We start from the raw sequence: 20085 nt of genomic DNA, 5'->3' as shown, positions 1-20085 counted from the left end.
TAAAGTAACTTATGAAAATACTAAAAGCTTTACACATGTATACAAACTCAAACATCCCGGTGCATCATAGATCTCGATGATGATGATGATGATGATGATGGGTTTACTCTTGTCACCGGTTGTAGCGCAGAAGTAAGGCATTCCAATGATGCGAGGCTATATTCTGGTAGCTCAGGACCCGGTGAAGCGGGGCTGCATTCCGGTAAAACGGGAATGTATTTCGGTGAAGCGGGGCTGTATTCCGGTGAAACGGGGATGTATTTATTTATTATATGCAATTATTTTGATTAATTACGACATAAAAATGTATACCTCCTGTGAAGAATCAGAGAATCTTCTGCGTCCTCAATTGTCCTCTTTCTTGAGGGTGAGGGATTTGGTTCTTCGCCATGCTTTGGAGAATTTCTTGTTTAAAGAAAAATATATAAAAACTTCAAGAACTCGATCAATTTGATTTAAAAATTTCTGTATTTGTTAACTTTATCTATGGCGCTTAAATAAGAAATCAAAACAATAAAAAAAATGTCAAAAAGTCAGAACTTACCCTGGATTAAAGATCACCGAAAAGTTGTGACCCAGCTCTACCCATTCCTTCTCAAAGTCTCGAAACTCTCTTCCAAGTGAAGATGTAATGGTGTTTTCACTCTTCTTGTTATCCCTGAAAAGACAGTGATCCAAAAAAGATAACTAGGATTATTTTTTGATTGATAAATCTCTATCCAGAGTTATCTACTTCACTAATTTGTCGTTTTACAAGGTGAAGTGCGAGACTTGGTAGAGAATGTTTCGTTAATTTGAAATAACGTCGGCATAGGTTGCACCGTGTTTTCAAAAATTTGTGTCCAATAAATATTCATTTAAAAGACATGTAGATAATTTTAATAAAAATGATAAAGACTTACATAACGTTGAAAAATTCTTTCGCCATCTGTAACAGTAGAGTCCCTTTTTCACTGTGGTTTACTTTACATATATCCGTTTTATTAATACTGATTTTTTTAGGGGGCGATATGTGCAGCGTTTGGAGTCTTTCGATTGTTTCTATGTAAATTAGAAGTTGTCTCATTTAAATTCAGCGCGCACGCTATGATTGTGCGCGCAATTTTTATGATTATGCGCGCGTTTTTTTTCTGTACGTGGTGTAGTAAGAAATCGTATATCCCATAATTATTCAATACATAATATATAATATTTTATTACCTATCAATTATATTATCCTAAATATGAAAAAAGGAATATCCTATATACGTATTCCACTTAATTAAATTAATAAAAATTGCATGGTTCTTTATTTCCCACCTCATTTACAAAGATGACCAAATCCGTGTAAGAATTACTTATTTGTTTAATCGACATTTTTTATTAATTTGCTACTATGTGGTGATAATACTTTTCCTTTGCAAACTAATATATTTAAACATGTTTACTGCTGTACACAGATTTATAGATAAAACTTTGTAGATGCCATATAAGTTACTGAACAAGTAATCTCTATCGTTTATTAACAAGCATGACATTATGTACTTAATTTTTGCAAGTAGTATTGTTTGATATCTAGCATGACGTTTTGTAATATAAATCTTTAGGAGATCTAGAGGGACATTAATTCCAAATTCTTTTGATTTCATCAATTAAATATGTTTAAAAATAAACACAAACAAATTAAAAATTTTATTTCATCTTCGGAAAAAAAAACTATCGCGCGCATGTTTTCTACATCTTATGTGTTTCTTTGCTAAAATGCTATAAGAATTACATCTACATAAAGTTTAATGGTCATAGCGGGACTTGATATCCGAAGCAAGGTTTTTTAAAGTTCAATCACCTTTTAGAACATCTTTTAGAAACTATCGCGCGCACGATGATGACCATGCGCGCGTTTTCTACATCTTAGGCTTAGTTCAAAATTATTGATCTCCGAAGCCAGGTTTTTAAAGTTCAATCACCTTTTAGAACATCTATTAGAAACTTTCGTGCACATTTTGTTTGTATGCTAAAATTCTATTATTATTACACCTGGTTTATTGTTTTCAATTCATTCATTAAAGTTGAAAATGCCATGGCAACACTTGATTTTCAAAACGAGTTTTTTTTTGTTTGTTTGTTTGTTTTTTAAATTTAATCACCTTTTAGAAAAGTACCAGCTGCACGAGGACTACGCGCCTTTTCTCTAATAATTCGTGTGTGTGTGTTGCCATGCGAATATTATATAAATAAATTGTGTTTAATTTTCTTTTAAAATGACGATATCCTAGCTATATAATATAAACCTGTTCGTCATTTTACACCATATACATGACGCGCCTCATCCATGTAGTCATTCCCAAAAGATCACCGAAGTGAGTTTTAAAAAAAAAAATCATTTTAGTAATATCTTGTAACTAGTATTGCTGTATTTTTCAATGCCATGCTATATTCATTCAAGAGTTAGCTCATGCACTAGACAACATTAGTAGATCATGTTCATACTATCGATGTGTGATATGGGTGTACACACATTGGAAATTATTCATTAGGGCTTTTCGACTTTCGGTCGAAAAGACCTATTGTTTTTGTCTTTTTTTATTAGGGCTTTTCGACTTTCGGTCGAAAAGACCTATTGTTTTTGTTCTGTTTTATTATTTTTTATTATTCTCGACAAAGTTTCGTCAGCGATTTTTTTGAAAACGGAAAGACATACTAAAACAACAATGCAATACACTTATAGCAATTTTAAATGGCTCGCGTATGTAAGGTTTTGGACTTCCGGTTCCGGCACTTCCGGTTTTGACAAGGAAAATACTAAAATTTTATTGAAGCACAATATCTTTATTGTTTTTATAGTTAGAGCATTCAAATTTAAGAATTAGATGCATATTTTTCTTGATGTACAAAATCATAAGCGTAGCCATTTCTCTATCTCTTACCGTTTTTGAGATATTAGGGCTCAAACTTGAGATAAGGGGGGCATGAAAAAGAAAAAAAATTCAAAAAACCTTAGAAATTTTATAAGACGCCTAGATATTGTTCAGATAGAAGTATTCAAGATATATTCCAAGTTTCAATAAAATATATTGAGTACTTCTGGTTTTATGAGCCTATGAAAAATTGTCTATGGGAGTTTCAATGTTAAACTAAATTCACGCGTCGTTCGTTTTCTCAAAAAGTTTACAAGTTAACATTACAATATTTCAGATGTATAATAATACACACAATGCGCAGACCGGAAAAGTTTTTGGGTAGACAATTCGAGAAAATTAGGGATCTGCAGGGGCCAACGTACAAAACAGCCCTTTAGCTGTAACTGTTTTATTTCTCTTTTGATTTCAAAACTCTTTTCAGTTTATTGTTCAGAATACAAAGTTCAATCTTAAAATTATGGTCCGAGGGGCCACTTTTTGACTCCTTATAGGGGTTTGGACGGCCCAAAGATCATTACTTGTTTAGATTTCAAATTTGTTTTTAAGAAGAGTTATCTCGCTTTGCTGTAAGAATGTAGAGCATAAATACTATAGGCATACCAAGTTTTGTGTCCGAGGAATGAATACTTACTTCAGTATGATTTTTTGAAAATATTCCTCTGGAAATTAGAAGTGTAGCTACCTGTAAAGTTCTGGAGTTATCTTTCTTTTCACATTGCACTACTCGTAAGTTCCTATCTAAGCAACTGGGGATACCAAGGCGTTTAGAACGCTTGGAAATAAACTAGAGAATATTTTTTTTGGAACATTTAATTAAGAAGGGATAATGGGGCTGTCGAAAAGCCCTTACTTTTAGTTGAAGACAAAAAAAGTTCTAGTTATTATTATTTTTCTCGACAGTTTTTTGTCAACGATTTCTATAAAACTGGAAGGTATATAGATACAATTATGCAACCGTCTTACAGCAAATATATCAATCTATGGAAAGTAAGGTTTTTGAATTCCGGTTCCGGTACTTCCGGTTTATATAAGGAAAATTGTAAAAATTGAACGAAACGCAATATTTTGTTTAGTTTTTGAATTACAACGTTCAGCTTTTGGAATTAGATGCATCTTGTCTTGTTGAACAAAATTGTAAGCGTTGACAACTTTCTATATCTTACCGTTTTTGAGATATTAAATCCTAAACTTTAGAAAAGGGGGGGGAGGGGATGAAAAACAAAAAATTTCAAATGACCTTTAAAAATTTAAATTATACCTTACCATTGTTAAGATAGAAGTAATAAACATACATTCCGAGTTTCATTGACATATATTGACTACTTCCGGTTTTATAGGTCAATGAAAATCCCCTATGGGAGTTTCAATGTTAAACAAAAATCACGCGTCGTTCGTTTTCTCAAAAAGTTTTCAAGTTAACATTACAATATTTCAGATGTATAATGGTACACACAATGCACAGACCGGAAAAGTTTTTGGGTAGACAATTTGAGAAAATTAGGGATCTGCAGGGGCCAACGTACAAAACAGCACTTTAGCTGTAACTTTATTATTTCTCTTCCGATTTTAAAAATCTTTTCAGTTTATTGTTAGGAATAAAGAGTACAATCTTAAAATTATGGTCCGAGGGGCCACTTTTTGACTCCTTAAAGGGGTGTGCTGCTCTCGAAACGGAATAATACGTTCCGTCCGGTTTGGTTTTTTGTTTTATCGGTAATGGCAGCCATGAGCTTGGCCTGCTGTTTTTGTTTGCATCAATTTCTGGAATTCGGCCTATCTAAGGAGTAAGTTTTATTTTATTCATGTCAATTTATGTCCATTATGATCTTATGTATCTAACGATGTCATGCAATATCTCTTACTTTGTTTAAATTCTGCAACTGCATTGTTTTGTGTAAGCGCGTGTTCGCAATGTAGGATAGGCATAGGCCTGTTTAGCTAGCATGTTCTAGTCACACATTTATCTGTGTATATGTCGTCGGGTAAAGTTTTGTCATATAAAATTCAGTATTGTCACAGCTTAATTACTGCCATATTTTTGGAAATTGTTATATTAGACAAAATCTGACTTTTATTATTGTACTTTTCAGTTTTTCACCCTCTCACGAGGTCTGGATTTTAGTAATAAATAGCCGATATACATCACAGTGAAAAATCCTTTAATTCGGGCTATATCCTATGGATCTTCGCCAGACTAGGAAGATGACTGATCTTGGATTTCAGCAATATGAACAAAGTGTTTCAAACTTTACATCAAAGTTGTTAGACATTAAAAGAAACATCGACAGTAGTAAGGGGTATAGTCTGTGGGCTATAGGGGCAGTGACGTCATATGGACCACACCCCCACAAGGTCAGGTCAAGGTCAAGGTCAAGAAGTAGGTCAGGTCAAAGTCAGGTCAAGGTCAAAGTCAGGTCAAGGTCATAAACGTCTGAGGGCAAGACACCCCACAAGGTCAGGTCAAGGTCATAAAGTAGGTCATGTACTCATTACAAGGTCACAAACATTTGAGGTCAAAACCGTTTGAAACAGTCTGAGGGCTAATCGTCAAGGTCAATACAACAAGGGCAAACCGTTTGAGGTCAAAACAGTCTGAGGGTACCAATGACAGTATAAGGTCATTATTAGTCTCATCCATATATAACCGATGTAAGGACATCCGAGATCCAAAGGAGACTTGGAGAAAACCATACTATTAAGGTATCTGTTTTACTATCTTTAAATTATTATATTTAATAGACACTCATAGCCTCTCTGTGTATTGTGGTGAGTGTTTTGCATGAGAAACAGAAAAGTGATCAAATGGGATGCATGTTGAGACCTAACGTCAACTCAGATAGCCCTATAACCTGTCTACATGTGGATAAATACCCGCAGTCCAACGAGATTTACGCACGAATGTGTGTCAACAATTCTGTACAGATTGATATAAGACGGTTTCATATCAGTCTTTCAAAATTCTTAAAGACAGAGAAACAAAACTAACAAAATACTACAAAGCTCTTTACGAAATTTATTGTATTATTTAACCAGCAAACGTGATGTAAGTCATTCTCCAGTACTCTCAAACGATTTGTCGTTCGGTAAATCTACTGTTCCAAAGCGCTGTTTTCATGAATAGTTTTTCCTTATTGAAGAGTTGAAAATTTTACACGTTTTTTCTCTGGTTCACCATACTTGTCTGCCAGATAATTCATTATTATCTCACTCTGTTCCATATCATCAGCCATCCTCCTCTGCAACTTTTGTAGGACATGGAACTCCCTGGACGCAACTACCTGAACCACGTTTGGTTCAAATAATCTTTTTTCCAATGCTCTTAACTTCTGATCATTTGTTTGTCTTAAAAAAAAAAAGAAATTCAAAAGAAGACTGGTTAAAAAATTATAACAAAACAGGAATATATGGAAGTAAAAGCATGAGTATATATATATATATATATATAATTTACCGAAGTGTAGTAAGAATGGAGTCCTCTACATTAATCACTCTGTCTTTTTCTGGTTGAGGAGGGGGGTGATTTTCATCATACACCGGTCCCGATGTTGAGCCACTAAAGGTACTTGTAGTTGTTGCGTAACTAAATATTAAATATATATTTAAAGATATATTACCTCAAATAATAAATATTTTTATCATTGATACTCTTTAAGTAAAATATGAACAAAGAGTAAAGATGTCCTAACCTTTTGAAAGGTAGTTCTGATGTCATATGTTTCGTTTTTTTCCCCTCGCTATTATTTTTAGTGAGGGAAGGTGTGGGTAAGGTCTCCACTTTTGATGTAGGTTTTGCATTTACATTCTGCGTTAGTAGAGTCTTTAAAAGAGAAAACCCTGCTGCCTCAGATGGTGGTTCTTTTTTAAAAAGAGTAGAGGAAGACCTTTTAGATAAAAAAAAAAATATAAAGGATAAAAGGTTAATAATAAAATTACAATAAGTTAACTTTTTTTCTACTGAAGAAAAAAAGGTGATTTGAAAACAGCGTATAAAAAAGAACGTTTTAAACACACAAATTGTGAGATCTTACAACATACTAGTAGGTATGCAATTACAAAATACTTACTGTGCTGTAAATTCATCAAAACTGCCCAATAGCTGCTCAAAATCTGTTTCATCACTATTATCAAAGCAAAAAAAAAAAATAAATAAAAATAACTATTTTATTTCATGTAAAAAAGAACTATCCTGTTATCATCATAACAATGTTATATTTTTATTTCTTTTAATCTCTAAAAAACCTTGAATTCATGGTTTTTTTCCCATAGAACTAAGACTTCTGTCCTAACTTAACTTTACATTATTCACCAATTCAATAATGTAACCGATAAATTTTCGTCATGGGCGCTCATTTTTTTTTTTTTTTTGAATAGACGTTCGATTGAACGTGTTAAAATTTCCCCTAAATGAAATTTAGATAAACAAAATATTTTACCCAGCGAAGCTAATAGTCAAATTGTTTTAAAATACATTTGATTGGAATGACAGCTACGGACGCTTGGGCTATAAGAACGACAGGTTTTTGCATTTCTGTGCACATATTAAGCTACGGATATCTGCTATGCATCAAACTACATGTAATGCGTTTACAACAAAACAAAATGAAGGAATTCAGATTTTGAACTAATTTTGCTTTTAAAAACAGAAAACGATTGTTATACATAAGTAAAGAAAACTTACGAAAACGCAATGTACTCATCACCCATGTTGATTTTAATCTCGGTCATTGATGTGTATTGACCGCAGTCCTTCACATCTTTATATACCCTCCAAAGAGGAAAATCTCGAGGTGGTGATTGGAGGAAAAGGGTTTTCCGGGAGGTGGTAATAAATAACTTGCATGAGTTTTTCATTTTGGTAACCTTTAAATTTGATATGTTAAAAATAAAATATCCTTAGAATTTAAGAGGTGACATTAATTAAGTGACGGTACACCATGTACAATGCATATGTAATTAACCTAATTAATCATGTTCATGTGACTTAGGTTTCATTTTAATTTAACCCGGTAAATTTATTCTGACTTCAAAAACACCGCTCTGTCACGACATACCTGCGCAGAAGTACAATGTGACCAGATAAATACTGTTTTATAACTACTGTATTTATAATTACTGTCTTAACATGTCCAAAGCTATGAATTAAACACAGATTTAGTGTCTACATTTATACAGAAAATTTTACCAAAACAGGGTAAAAATAAAGTATTTTGAGAGTGAAGCCCTCCACATCCTCTTTGAAAACCAAAAAAATAATAATACTGGAACCCGGGCCCTCCCTTTACAAAAAAAAAAAAAAAAAAAAAAAAACCTTGATCCACCGCTGTATTATTATTACCAAACTTAGTCCTCAGCATCGCGATGATAAAACCGTGATTTTTATTGGTCAAACCTCACGCCACAAATTAGGAGATTGTGAACCCCAGATGAGAAAAAGTGCTCAAAGTTATGGTAAAGGGGTGATAAAACCGTGATTTTTATTGGTCAACCCTCATGACTTTAATTTGGAGATTGTGAACCCCAGTTGGTGAAGTCAAACATGGCGAAAGCTATCATAGGTTTTATCTGCCTTTCAACGGCATGTTTAACGTATTCCGTCCCAATAAGGAGATGTTATCTCCCCTGCAGAGAAATAGAAGTTCGATCGGATGAGGTGAGAGACGTTTACGTGACGGCGTGTCACCTCCAGAAGGTGACCATAATAGGCGATCCGAGCGCCGTCCGAATTCACGCAAGCAAACCTCTGGACATACTTTGTGGTAAGCAACTTTTCAGTACAATTTTGAAAATTTTAACTATTGACTGTGTATAATTTATTTGTGGGAAAATATCTACATCGTAATATCATCGGGTTCGTTACCCACAAATACAGACTGAGCCAAAAAAATCTCGGAGAAATGTTTTCTGAAGTTTTAAGCATATATAATTAATATCTCGCCAGCTTGTTATCAATGATAAGATGAATATTTGTACAAAGATATACTAATTACTATTCTTGTGTGTGTGTGTGTGTGTGTGTGTGTGTGTGTGTGTGTGTGCGTATGTTTATGTTAAAAAACGAACGAAATTTTAAGATCCACAATATATCATCGGGTTCGTTACCCACAAATATAGATTGAACCAAAAATTTCGGAGAAATATGAACATTATGCTTTCAGAAGGTTTAAGCCTAGAAAAGTAATATATCCCCAGCTTGTTATTATCAACGATCAGTTTAACTTTACTGGTCTCGGACCTTTGGTGTAAACAATATCATCGGGTTCGTTATCCAGAACTACCTGGTGACCTCGAGGGACCAGTTCAGACTAGATTAACTGTATAATATACCTTCGGAAATTTATTTTTGCATCGTAGAAAATTGAAATTTTATTGTTAATTGAAATTTTCTAAATCACTACTACCTACTCCGTGCTGGTTCATATTATAGAGCAAATTTTGTAAATCGGCACGTATGCACCCATTTTGAAAAGTACTGTATTACTCGATTAACACTGTGGTGGTGTGTTGTGTTGAGATTCTAATTACTACCCTTTTTTTCAGAACCATTTCATGTAATTGATGTTGGTCAGTCAACACAACGTGGAGGTAAATTGTTTATTAGTTGATCAAACTCTGTGAAATGTCTATCTCTAAATATTTGTTAAGTGTTTATCAGGTTTTATCAAAGTTTAGGGGCAACTGATTCATGACCACATAGTTACTTTTTGAATGAAATATAAAGGAGGTCAGTTATGGTAAACAAGATAATTGATTGGTAATAATTTATCACAATGAGAAGAAATCATACTTATCCACGCGTACGTCTCATTGCACACAAAGTGGTAAACAGTAACCCAAACAATGGAAATATATTTTTTGCTTATAAGTGTTTAAAAGCTGCAGTGTTAAAACTATCTTTAATTGTGGTCAAGTTTATAATGGTCAATTGTGCAAATATGAGTAGCAAGTTAATTCTTCAAAAACTGCACATAAATAGCTTTATTAAGCTATTTTGAATAGCTTTATAAAGCTATATAGCTTTTTCAAGCATTATAGCTAAATCAAGAGATTGTACTGGACTTGTTTATAATACTGCTTATTATTTATTAGAAGTAAACAAAAGGACATCAACGAGTACAACTGGGACATCAAGGATTACAACTGAACCAGAAGTGACAAGGACATCAACAAGTACAACTGGGACATCAAGGATTACAACTGAACCAGAAGTGACAAGCAAAGAAGTGACAAGCAAAAACACACAGAAAAGTAAGCCAATACAGGGGTGTGCAATTACAAAAAAAAAATGGCTACTAGCCCAGGGGCTACTGGCAGTAGCAAAGTTACTAGCCCAAAGTTTAAACTTACTAGCCCAACATTTTCTTCATATCAGTTGAATTAGAACTGTAAACGATTATTGTTGTCATCAAGGCGATCAAACGAACGTTTACGCTTACTTATCGTCAGGTACTTCTCCATGTTTGAAACAAAGCGTCATTGCCATGCGGAACATTAGTACCCACAATGCACGTACATTAAAGCCAATGAGAGATCTTGATTTTGCATAACAGTTAAGTCGTACATAAAATCAGTCGACGTTATAATGACACTTACGGAAGTCTGATTTTTTTTTTGGGTGCATATTATTTTATGCACTAGGAAAAATTAAGAAGAAATACTCAGCTTTCATAGGCTACCAAAATCTGTAGATGTGGAAGGCAACAAACATAATACATCTGATACAAAGGGTCAATATAAATAAATGTATTTTATCAGTATTAATTTTTTAAGTATAATTACAATTTTAAAAAAAAAAACCTTTACGTATTATATTTTGTATTAGTTAATTCACTAATGCTTGTTATCATATAGTGATTTACAACAGTATTTATCTCATTTTAGAAATACATCCCAAATTACCAGGGAGATCACAAGGATCAACCAATGAGGAAGACATCTATGCAACCAATGAGGAAGACATCTATGCAACCAATGAGGAAGACATCTATGAGCATGATGAGGTTATCGGTCAGTGTGTTATTCTGCATCAAATTGTGAATTCAATAGGAACAAGATACCATTTTTGAAAATAGTAAACAAAATAATGCTTTAATTTGTATTGGAAAAAAATAAATTGTGTAATCTTCATATGATATTGGAATCTCACCATGTATGTTCATCTATCAGTAAACATGAGCTTGTGTAAACCAGTTATAAGAAACTAGAGCAGGTCTATAGTTCTAAATAGCAGTAATAAATTGAATCATATTTTTGAAAACTAAATGTATTATTTATATTATTTTTTTCTAAAAGGTTTCCTCTCATGGGCCGCATCAGTCACCGCTGCAGTCATTATCGTATGTTTTAAACGATACCTTTTAAGAAGAAGAAGATGTGGTTGCGCTTGGAACAGGTCCAACAACAATGCAGGGTCTGGTGGGCAAGAGGACACTACAGCACGGGGAGAACACTGTCCCATGTTTCCGCATACACCACCCAGTCAGGCAACAACACCAAGTTCTGCATCCGATAGTACTTTGCAGCCTGGGTCGGGAGAACACTGTCCCATGTTTCCGCATACACCACCCAGTCAGGCAACAACACCAAGTTCTGCATCCGATAGTACTTTGCAGCCTGGGTCGGCCAACATGTCTGAAATCACATTCACCACTTGCTCCAGCAAACCTCTACTGAGACCATCCTCAAGTTCACCTGAGCTGGTAAACACCCATACTGCAAAACGAGTGTTATTTAAGTCCCCACCCACCACTCAGCAAGAATCTGATGCTCAAAGAGATCTACCGGTAATACAACCTATTGCTACCTCTCAGTCTAAAATCTTGGACACCTCTAGTACTAGTTGCGCACAAACACCGCTTGTGGATCTGCCTGTTTCTGCAAATACCAGATCCAAAACAGCAAAAAAAATCTTGGACACCTCTAGTACTAGTTGCGCACGAACACCGCTTGTGGATCTGCCTGTTTCCGCAAATACCAGATCCAAAACAGCAAAAAAAGTTAAGGATTTAAAGTGAAGAGAATTTGGAACTGTGTGTTTGAGGGTGAGGGTTTATGTGTGTGTGTGTGTGTGGTATTTGCGGAAAACAGACAGATTTACAACAGCAAAAAAGTTAAGGTTTTAAAGTGAAGAGAATTTTGAACTTTGTGTGCGTGTGGATGTGTGAGGGTGGGGTGTTTGTGTGTGTGTGTGTGTGTGTCTGTTTGTGTGTGTGTCGAACGAAAGGTTTTTTTTTTATTCAGAGCAACATTGAATTTTTTTTTCAGCTTGGATGTCTAATAAAAGTGAGAATTTTTTTAGTACTTTTGACGTGCTGTAATGTTTTCCATCAAAGTTATATTATGCATGAAAGTGCTTAAGGTTATTTTCAAAGTGAAAGAGAAATTGGAATTGTTTGTGCGTGTAAAAGTAATTTTTTTTCTACAGAACAACATCGAACGATTTTTTTCAACTCTAATGTTGAATGGAAGCTGAGATTTTTTTAGTACATATAATGTGTGCTCTAATGTTATGTTTTACATGAAATTGTGTAAGATATGAGAAATTGGACTTTTTTGGGTTTTTTCTCTAACTTGATTGTTGATTGTTTAATGAAAGCCAGATTTTGTAGTACTTAGGTGTGTACAGTATTAAATTCATGATACCTCATTCATGGTAAAATACCTCATACATGGTCAAATATACCCTTGATTGTTTAATGAAAGCCAGATTTTGTAGTACTTAGGTGTGTACAGTATTAAATTCACGATACCTCATACATGGTAAAATACCTCATACATGGTCAAATTTACCGTTGATTGTTTAATGAAAGCCAAATTTTGTAGTACTTAGGTGTGTACAGTATTAAATTTCATGATACCTCATACATGGTCAAATACCTCATACATGGTCAAATATACCGACCATGCGGGTATTATTTTTTTATGTGATCAATACTTACATTTACCTGCATAATGTTTTTGCGATAGATATTTGTGTATTTTTGAAATATCTATTCTGAGATAAGATATATCTTTGTGCTACTTTAATGAAAACAGGATATTTTGTTTTCCATATGACGTAGTATGATAAGAATGGTTTTTCCAGCTTTAATTTTTCATGAGAAGTGGGATATTTTTTTTTTACAGTACTCAGGTGTGTATGTGTGCCTACTGAGTGCATTTATTGTTTCTCATTGATTCCTTCCAAGGTATGTGCTATTGTGGTGCTGTTTTTCATTAAAAAAAAAAAAAAAAAAAAAAAAAAAAAAAAAATTCTAGTCTAAGGTAGGCTATTTCTTAGCTGTTGTTTACAGAATTTTTGTTTATATATATATCCCTTCTAAGGTATGTGCTATTGTGGTGCTGTTTTTCATTAATTTTTAAAACGAGAAAAAAGGTCTCTTTTCTTGTGTGATATGATTGTTTTTTTTTCAACTTTTAATTGTTGATAAAAAAAAAAGTGAGATTATGTACTGCAGTGTTTTCTAGTTCAAGGTAGGCTATTTCTTAGGTGTTGTTTACAGAATTTTTTTGTTTTACATTCCATGAGGCAAGAAAAGAAATGAAGAATCTTTTGTTGTTATAAGCCTCATATAAACATTATTTGGATCAACATATGCAGTTTTTGATTTTTTTTTCTTTTCAAATAATAATGTTGTGTATTTTTTATTATGCATGTTTTAGTATTTAGTTTGTTTTAGTATTTAGTTTTTGTTATTTGATACAAAGTAAAAAAGTATTTTTATGTATCATGAAATAAAAAAAGTTTTTTGAAGCTCAAGTGATTTATTTGTTTATATTTGAGTGAAAAACAATTAAAATAGTTTGAGAATATATAAGTTATGCATATAAAATGCATAGATCAACTTGCTTATTGCAGAATGCTGAGGTCAGATTAAAATAATGTGACAATTGTTTATGAACTCATTTTTTTTTTTTAAATTTTGGTATTAAAAGGATGGCAGACAACAGCCTTCTGAAAGACATACTCGACTCCTTGGAGGATCCAGATACTATACAACTCTTTGCAGCAGCCAACGGTCTGGTAGGTGATGTCGAGGTTGAGAACAGATTGCAAGAGCTTGAATGGGAAAGACATATAGATAAATTGTGGCAAGAGGTGGTACAGCAATTGGATGCCCCCGCAAAGCGACCAAGAATGACGCTTGATGCTGATGACCAACCATCTACCAGTGGACAATTCGGAGGTGGGAATGAACCTGTTGAAAAACCGTACTTTATATGGAAGAAGGACACGAGGACTTATAAAAAGAACCTGGCCCTTGATACAAGTTTCAAGATCAAATTCAACGACCAATGGCGAGGAGAAAAATTAGTGGACATTTATGACAATTTGCACAATATGTTTGATGATGTTTTGTCACAAGCCAGAGGTAGTGATGCTGATTTGGGTCGAGTGGTTGTAAGTCATCCAAATTTAAACAACGCCATCGTTGTGCCATTGCAGTCATGGGAGAATTTAAACTCGGACACAGTGATGTCAGAAATCACCAAGGTATTGAATTCCAACGAAAATATACCCGTGGATGATCATCTGCTCGTTACTGTAGGATCCATCAGTATGATGAAGGGAGGAAGCTGGAGTGGAAATAAATTGGCTGTGACTTCCCTCTTTGGACCAGGGAATTCCCTCATGAGAAAAAAATCTGTACTGTATGTGGAAAATGACAATAATTTATGCTTACCCATTGCCATAGGTCTGTGTTTCTTGAAAACCTGCAAGAAAGTGGATGCCAATACATGGGAGCATTTGATCAAAGGAAATCCCGGAACGATTCTAGAACATGCGATTCACCACAAAACCGTCCCAAAATGGTATTATGGTAACTTACTAAAAAAATCTCGCAAAAAAGGGCAGACAGAGATGGCATTCCAACTATGCAGAAAAGCTGGTGTACCTGTTGACCGATATCTGGGCTTGAATGACATAGAACCTTTTGAAAACCTGCTGGACGTGAGTGTCAATGTAGTGTCGTCAAGAGTAGGGAACAAATTTGTCAGGGTTGCAAAGGAGACGGAGCGAACATGTCTATATTTGTATCACATAGAATCGGAAAATGAAAAACATTGGCACGGTATAAGTAGCATCCAAGGCTTCTTTAATGGCTCTTATTTTTGCCACACTTGTTTGAAACCTTACAAAACCAAATTTAAACACACATGTGCAACTTCCTGTGACGTGTGTCTGTACGATAATTGTATCGAGACTGAAACAAAAGTTGGATGTGCGTCATGTAGTCGGGTTTGCCGTTCTCTTGAGTGTTTTAAAAGACACAAGGTGGGTAAAATGGTACATAAAGAAAAGATTCCTCCTGCTTGCGAGCTGTGGCATCAGTGCAAGAAATGTCGTGTAAAGCTTTCAGCTGCCAAACGTGACCCCAAACTTCATGCCTGTGGTGAGTGGCAGTGTCCCAGTTGTGCTGAATACCACGTAGGGGAACATCTCTGTTTTCAAAAATCTTACAGCTCGGATCCGGAAGAACGAAAAAAGAAGAAGAAATTCATCTTTTATGACTTTGAGACGCGACAGGACGACATTTTTCAATGCGATCAAGGCTATACCCCCTCTTGCATTAGATGTCGAGAATGTGCCAAGAAGGAACGACAGTGTGCCAGCTGCAGACTTTGTCAAAATTGTCAGGATCCGTCTTGCGGCCTGCATCAACATAAAGTCAATTTCGAGTCTTGCAGACTTCTTGTCATGCCTGTGAAAAAAACGAATTAAACAAAGATTCTACATGTAGCGAGTGTGGTGTACGCTGTAACAAGTGCTCTCAAATGAAAAAAATAAAATTCGTCCGTTCTCCCTGTCCAGATACTTGTGGTCACCGGGAACTTATCTTTCGTGGTGAAGACGCCGCACAGCGGTTTTGTGCCTACGTTACTCAACCACACGTCAAGAACACAATTTTAATCGCACATAACGCCAAAAGTTTTGACTTGTATCCCATTTTAGAGGTTCTCATTGACCGACATTCGATTCGACCAGATAAAATCATTTACAACGGATCCAAAGTAATGTACATGCACATTGCAAACAAACTAAATCTCACGTTTTTGGATTCGTTGAATTTCCTACCCATGAAATTAGCAAAGATCCCAGAAGCGTTTGGTTTAGAAGAACTCAGCAAGGGGTTCTTCCCTCATTTTTTCAATACGAAAGAACATCAGACTTACGTGGGTTCCTATCCGGCTCTAGAATTCTACGGATATAATTTCATGTCATCGGGAGAGAGAAAGAAATTCGTCACGTGGCATGCAAGTAAGAGCTCTGAAGTATTTAACTTTCAAGAAGAGATGTTGAAGTACTGTCGCTCGGACGTCGACATCTTGAGAAGGGGTTGCATAGCGTTCCGAAATACTGTACTTCAAGCCACGACAATAGAAACTTCGCATGTTCAACCCGATGGAACTATTTCAACAACGATCATAGATGGCGTAGACCCTTTTGATTACGTAACGATTGCCAGTGTTTGTATGGGTATTTTTAAAACTTTATTTCTTAAACACAACCTTGAAGTAGAAATCACGAGGGACCAGACATCCACATGGTATCAGATGGAGAACTTTGAGGGGGTAAAAGGGGTGTGGCTTGATGGAAAATGGGTAGCCCTCAGTGACCTGGAAAAAGAGGAAAATACAGCAGTGGGAAAACAACATTTGAGGAGTCCCATTGCCGTCGTCCCTTCAGAGGGATACGCCAGCAAAGAGAATTATAGCAAGATATCCATTCAGTGGTTAGAATGGCTCATGGAGCGAAGTCGAAAACGAGGAAAACCTGTTCATATCCGGCACGCTCTCAATGGGGGAGAGTATCGCGTACCAGACACCAATTACAGATGCGACGGTTTTGTAGAGAATCCTAAAGGAAAAAGAACCATATACGAATTTTATGGTAAGACATTTTTACTCTGTATAACAACATTTGGTATTGAATTTGCCCCTGCCTTTCCCCTAACTGAGGGGGAGGGGGGGGGGGGGGGCGGCGGCGGCGGCCAATCTTGTGTTAAAAACTTTTTTTTTTTTTGGTAATTGTGTATATGTGTTTGTGTTTTGTTAGGTTGTGTGTACCATGGATGTCCGGATTGCTTCCAACAGGATCGATCTGATGTCAAGCACCCTGCGACAAACCAGACATTAGACGAACTCTTCAAGATGACCAAAAAGCGAGAAAGAGAACTCAAAGAGCTCGGATACAATCTGGTCGTCGTATGGGAGCACCAATTTCGCTACCAGCTGGAAAAAAACGCGGACTTGCAACAATTTATCAACACTCTGGATCTGCAAGACAGACTTGATCCCCGTGACAGTTTCTTTGGCGGTCGCACCAATGCCATAAAACTCCATTATAAAGCTAAAGAGGACGAAACCATTCAGTATTACGATTTCACCAGTCTCTACCCTTGGACAAATAAATACTGTCGTTATCCCGTGGGTCATCCGACTATTATCACTGAAGATTTTCGGGATGTATCAAATTATTTCGGCCTCGCCAAAATCAAAGTCCTGCCACCTACACAATTGTACCACCCCGTGCTTCCGTACCGATCTCAAGGAAAACTGAAATTTCCTTTGTGTCGAACGTGTGCGGACGCTGAATATCAGCATGCCTGTACTTGTTCTGTAGGGGAAAGAGCAATCACGGGCACGTGGTGTACTCCAGAAATCTAAATGGCAGTGTCAAAAGGGTACCAAATTTTAAAAATTTACGAGGTTTATCACTTTGAGCAATCGACTCAGTATGACCCAACTTCGGGTGAAGGGGGTCTGTTTGCAAAGTATGTTAATACATTCCTTAAGATTAAACAAGAAGCTTCGGGATTTCCTCCCGAGTGTGTAAGTGAAGAGTCAAAACAATTATATATTAGGCAATACAAAGAAAAAGAGGGTGTAGACTTAGAGTACGACAAAATTCAAAAAAATCCGGGTTTGCGCTGTTTAGCCAAACTCTGCCTCAATAGTTTTTGGGGAAAATTTGGTCAGAGACTAAGCATGAAGCAATCTATGTTCTTTCATGAATCCGAATGTGATAAATTTTTTCAGATTCTTTCAGATCCTACTAAAGTCCCTCACAATTTTCACATTGTATCGAAGGACACCCTTCAATTTGAATGGAGTAATCATTCCATGTTTATGCCTCCGGATTGCAAAACAAACATATTTTTGGCAAGTTTCACTACTGCACATGCACGGCTGCGCTTATATAGTGTATTAGATCGGTTGGGGGAGGACGTTCTGTATTTCGATACAGATAGTGTTATTTTCAAAACCCAAAAGTCGAACGACTTGCATTATCTACCCATAGGAAATTATTTGGGAGAATTGACAAACGAGATCAAACCAGAAGATGGTTACATTGTAGAATACGTGTCCGGGGGCCCCAAAAATTATGCATACCGCACCCTTTCTGGTAGGGAAGAATGTAAAGTTCGTGGTTTTACATTAAACTGGGCTAATTCTAAAGTGATTAATTTCGATGCTATCAAATCCTTGATCTGTACAACACAAGATAAGCAAATTGAAATCATCAACCCCTGTAAAATATCCAGGGACAGTCGAAAAAGAAAATTGTTAAACCGTATAGAAACCAAACGATATCAAATGGTTTACTCCAAAAGGAGAATTTTACCCAATTTAGATACACTGCCATTTGGATTTTGTTAAAAAACATTTTAAAAAATGTACATTTTAATACCCATTTTTATTTTAATAGTCACAATTATTGTATTCTATTATCATTCATAACGATATACATTACATTATGTACCATAAAATTTGTTTTCACAAGAACAGTCTTTTTTCTCTCTAAATTTGACACTCAGTAGGAAAGCCAAGGAATGTGTTTCTTGCGTCGTTTCAAGGGCACACCAGGAGGTTTTCCTATTGTTTGAGTTCTACTGGTGTAACCAGCCCCGGTCTGTGAGGTGTCATTGATTGATTCATTCATCGTTGTAGCGGTTAAAGTCTTTTCATACATCTGTTTTTGATCACTGTCCTCATTCACGGTGTCAGGTTTAACAGGTTCTTCTTTATCCTCGATTTTTTTAAGGAGATGCTCGTATTTTAATTTAGGCACTAGTATCATTTCTCTCGCCATTTTTGTCTATTTGATGAACAATGGGTTTCAGTAACAGAGATACTAATGGTAGATGTTTCAATAAAATCCCACGTTTCTGTTTCGTACTGACTTCCCTCGATCCCAGTGATCTAATGTAGGATTGGTAAGGTTTCAGCTGATTTATATACCTCTTCATCAGAGGATAAGTTCCCGTGTAAATATTCAGAGCAATTTCACTGATAACATCGTATTGCTCACTAGTCAAACACTTAACAATCGCTTTATGCTTCCGTATTCTTCGATTCATATTTGCAATATGAATAAATTGTGATGAAGCATATGTATTTATAGGGATTGATAAATAACCATGTCCTCTCCAGGCAAGATGTGAGATCGCAGTTGGTACTCTTTGTTCTGGGTAGGTTCTAAACACACATGCAAATAACCAAAATTTGGACGTGTTGCAGCTTCGTATGCTGCTTTGAAAAATGGTACACACCCTGGTAGAATTTGTGATCCGAAGGTAATGATCTGGCGGGAATCACGGTAATTCTTGAATAAAATCACATTTAGACAGTTCAGGGATATGGTCCTGGAATATTTACCGGGAGGGTACAAGTTTTGAGAGAGCATCACAGTGGTAACGTTACGATGATGAGAAGTCACAGTAAAAAGATGTACGCAGTCTTGAGATTGCGCAACCTGTAGCATAAGATCATCTAATACCACTATCGTGTGGTTTACACCCTCTGTATACTGCTCTATATCTTCCTTGGAAGGTAATCCTTGATGAAGAATGAATCTTGGTATGCTTGACATCATTTCGTCAAACATGGGCTGATGTTCAGAATAAGCATATATTATTTTTTCTACAGGAGTAGAAAACATTTTATCTGCATTTTGTAAGAGTCGTTTAGTGAAATGTGTCTTTCCGCTTTGCGTACTACCACTTATTAAAATTGTTGTAGGTGCTGAAAATGGTAGCAATGATTTCGTTTTCCACCATTCGTTCTGTGATTCCATGTTTCTCTTTCCTCTACGGAATCTCTAATGACTTGACTTGTAAAACTGTACAAGTATTTATAAGAAGTCACCAATGCAATAAATAATGTTTATTGATACAAAAATTCA

The 20085-nt window shown here is 35.6% G+C and overlaps 2 protein-coding genes and 1 long non-coding RNA gene across 4 annotated transcripts; 2 read left to right on the top strand and 1 right to left on the bottom strand.

The window, feature by feature from the left end:
• Positions 1-5936: 5936 nt before the first annotated feature.
• Positions 5937-7196, bottom strand: LOC117688004 (uncharacterized). Its single transcript, XR_004600786.2, has 4 exons — positions 6965-7196; positions 6587-6781; positions 6352-6480; positions 5937-6242 (listed from the first exon to the last, which is right to left on the bottom strand). It is a non-coding gene; the product is annotated as an uncharacterized lncRNA (long non-coding RNA).
• Positions 7197-8436: 1240 nt separating this feature from the next.
• Positions 8437-13135, top strand: LOC117688633 (uncharacterized). The gene is made up of 4 exons (XM_066078890.1): positions 8437-8656; positions 9987-10145; positions 10779-10904; positions 11190-13135. Exons 1-4 carry the CDS (start codon positions 8437-8439, stop codon positions 11909-11911), a joined length of 1227 nt encoding a protein of 408 aa, XP_065934962.1. The 3' UTR covers positions 11912-13135.
• Positions 13136-13690: 555 nt separating this feature from the next.
• On the top strand, positions 13691-18637 carry LOC117681575 (uncharacterized). Of its 2 annotated transcripts, none has more exons than XM_034446700.2 (2): positions 13691-16791; positions 16957-18637. In XM_034446700.2, exons 1-2 carry the CDS (start codon positions 15675-15677, stop codon positions 17565-17567), a joined length of 1728 nt encoding a protein of 575 aa, XP_034302591.2. In that variant the 5' UTR covers positions 13691-15674; the 3' UTR covers positions 17568-18637. Both variants share the same exon structure in this region; 1 of them encodes a protein (XP_034302591.2).
• The last annotated feature ends 1448 nt before the right edge of the window (positions 18638-20085 follow it).

Source organism: Magallana gigas, chromosome 1 (genome assembly GCF_963853765.1).
Source record: "Magallana gigas chromosome 1, xbMagGiga1.1, whole genome shotgun sequence".
NCBI classification, from domain to species: domain Eukaryota; kingdom Metazoa; phylum Mollusca; class Bivalvia; order Ostreida; family Ostreidae; genus Magallana; species Magallana gigas.
Note: the sequence above shows the minus strand (reverse complement) of the source record. Positions and strands in the feature narration are given on the sequence as shown.

Excerpts from the sequence above, each read along its gene's own strand:
- LOC117688633 (XM_066078890.1), top strand. The coding sequence starts at position 8,437 with ATGGCGAAAGCTATCATAGGTTTTATCTGCCTTTCAACGGCATGTTTA. Across the intron at positions 10,146-10,778 it reads AAGCAAAAACACACAGAAAA|AAATACATCCCAAATTACCA; the intron begins GTAAGCCAATAC and ends ATCTCATTTTAG. Across the intron at positions 10,905-11,189 it reads TGAGCATGATGAGGTTATCG|GTTTCCTCTCATGGGCCGCA; the intron begins GTCAGTGTGTTA and ends TTTTTCTAAAAG.
- LOC117681575 (XM_034446700.2), top strand. The coding sequence starts at position 15,675 with ATGAAAAAAATAAAATTCGTCCGTTCTCCCTGTCCAGATACTTGTGGT. Across the intron at positions 16,792-16,956 it reads AACCATATACGAATTTTATG|GTTGTGTGTACCATGGATGT; the intron begins GTAAGACATTTT and ends GTGTTTTGTTAG.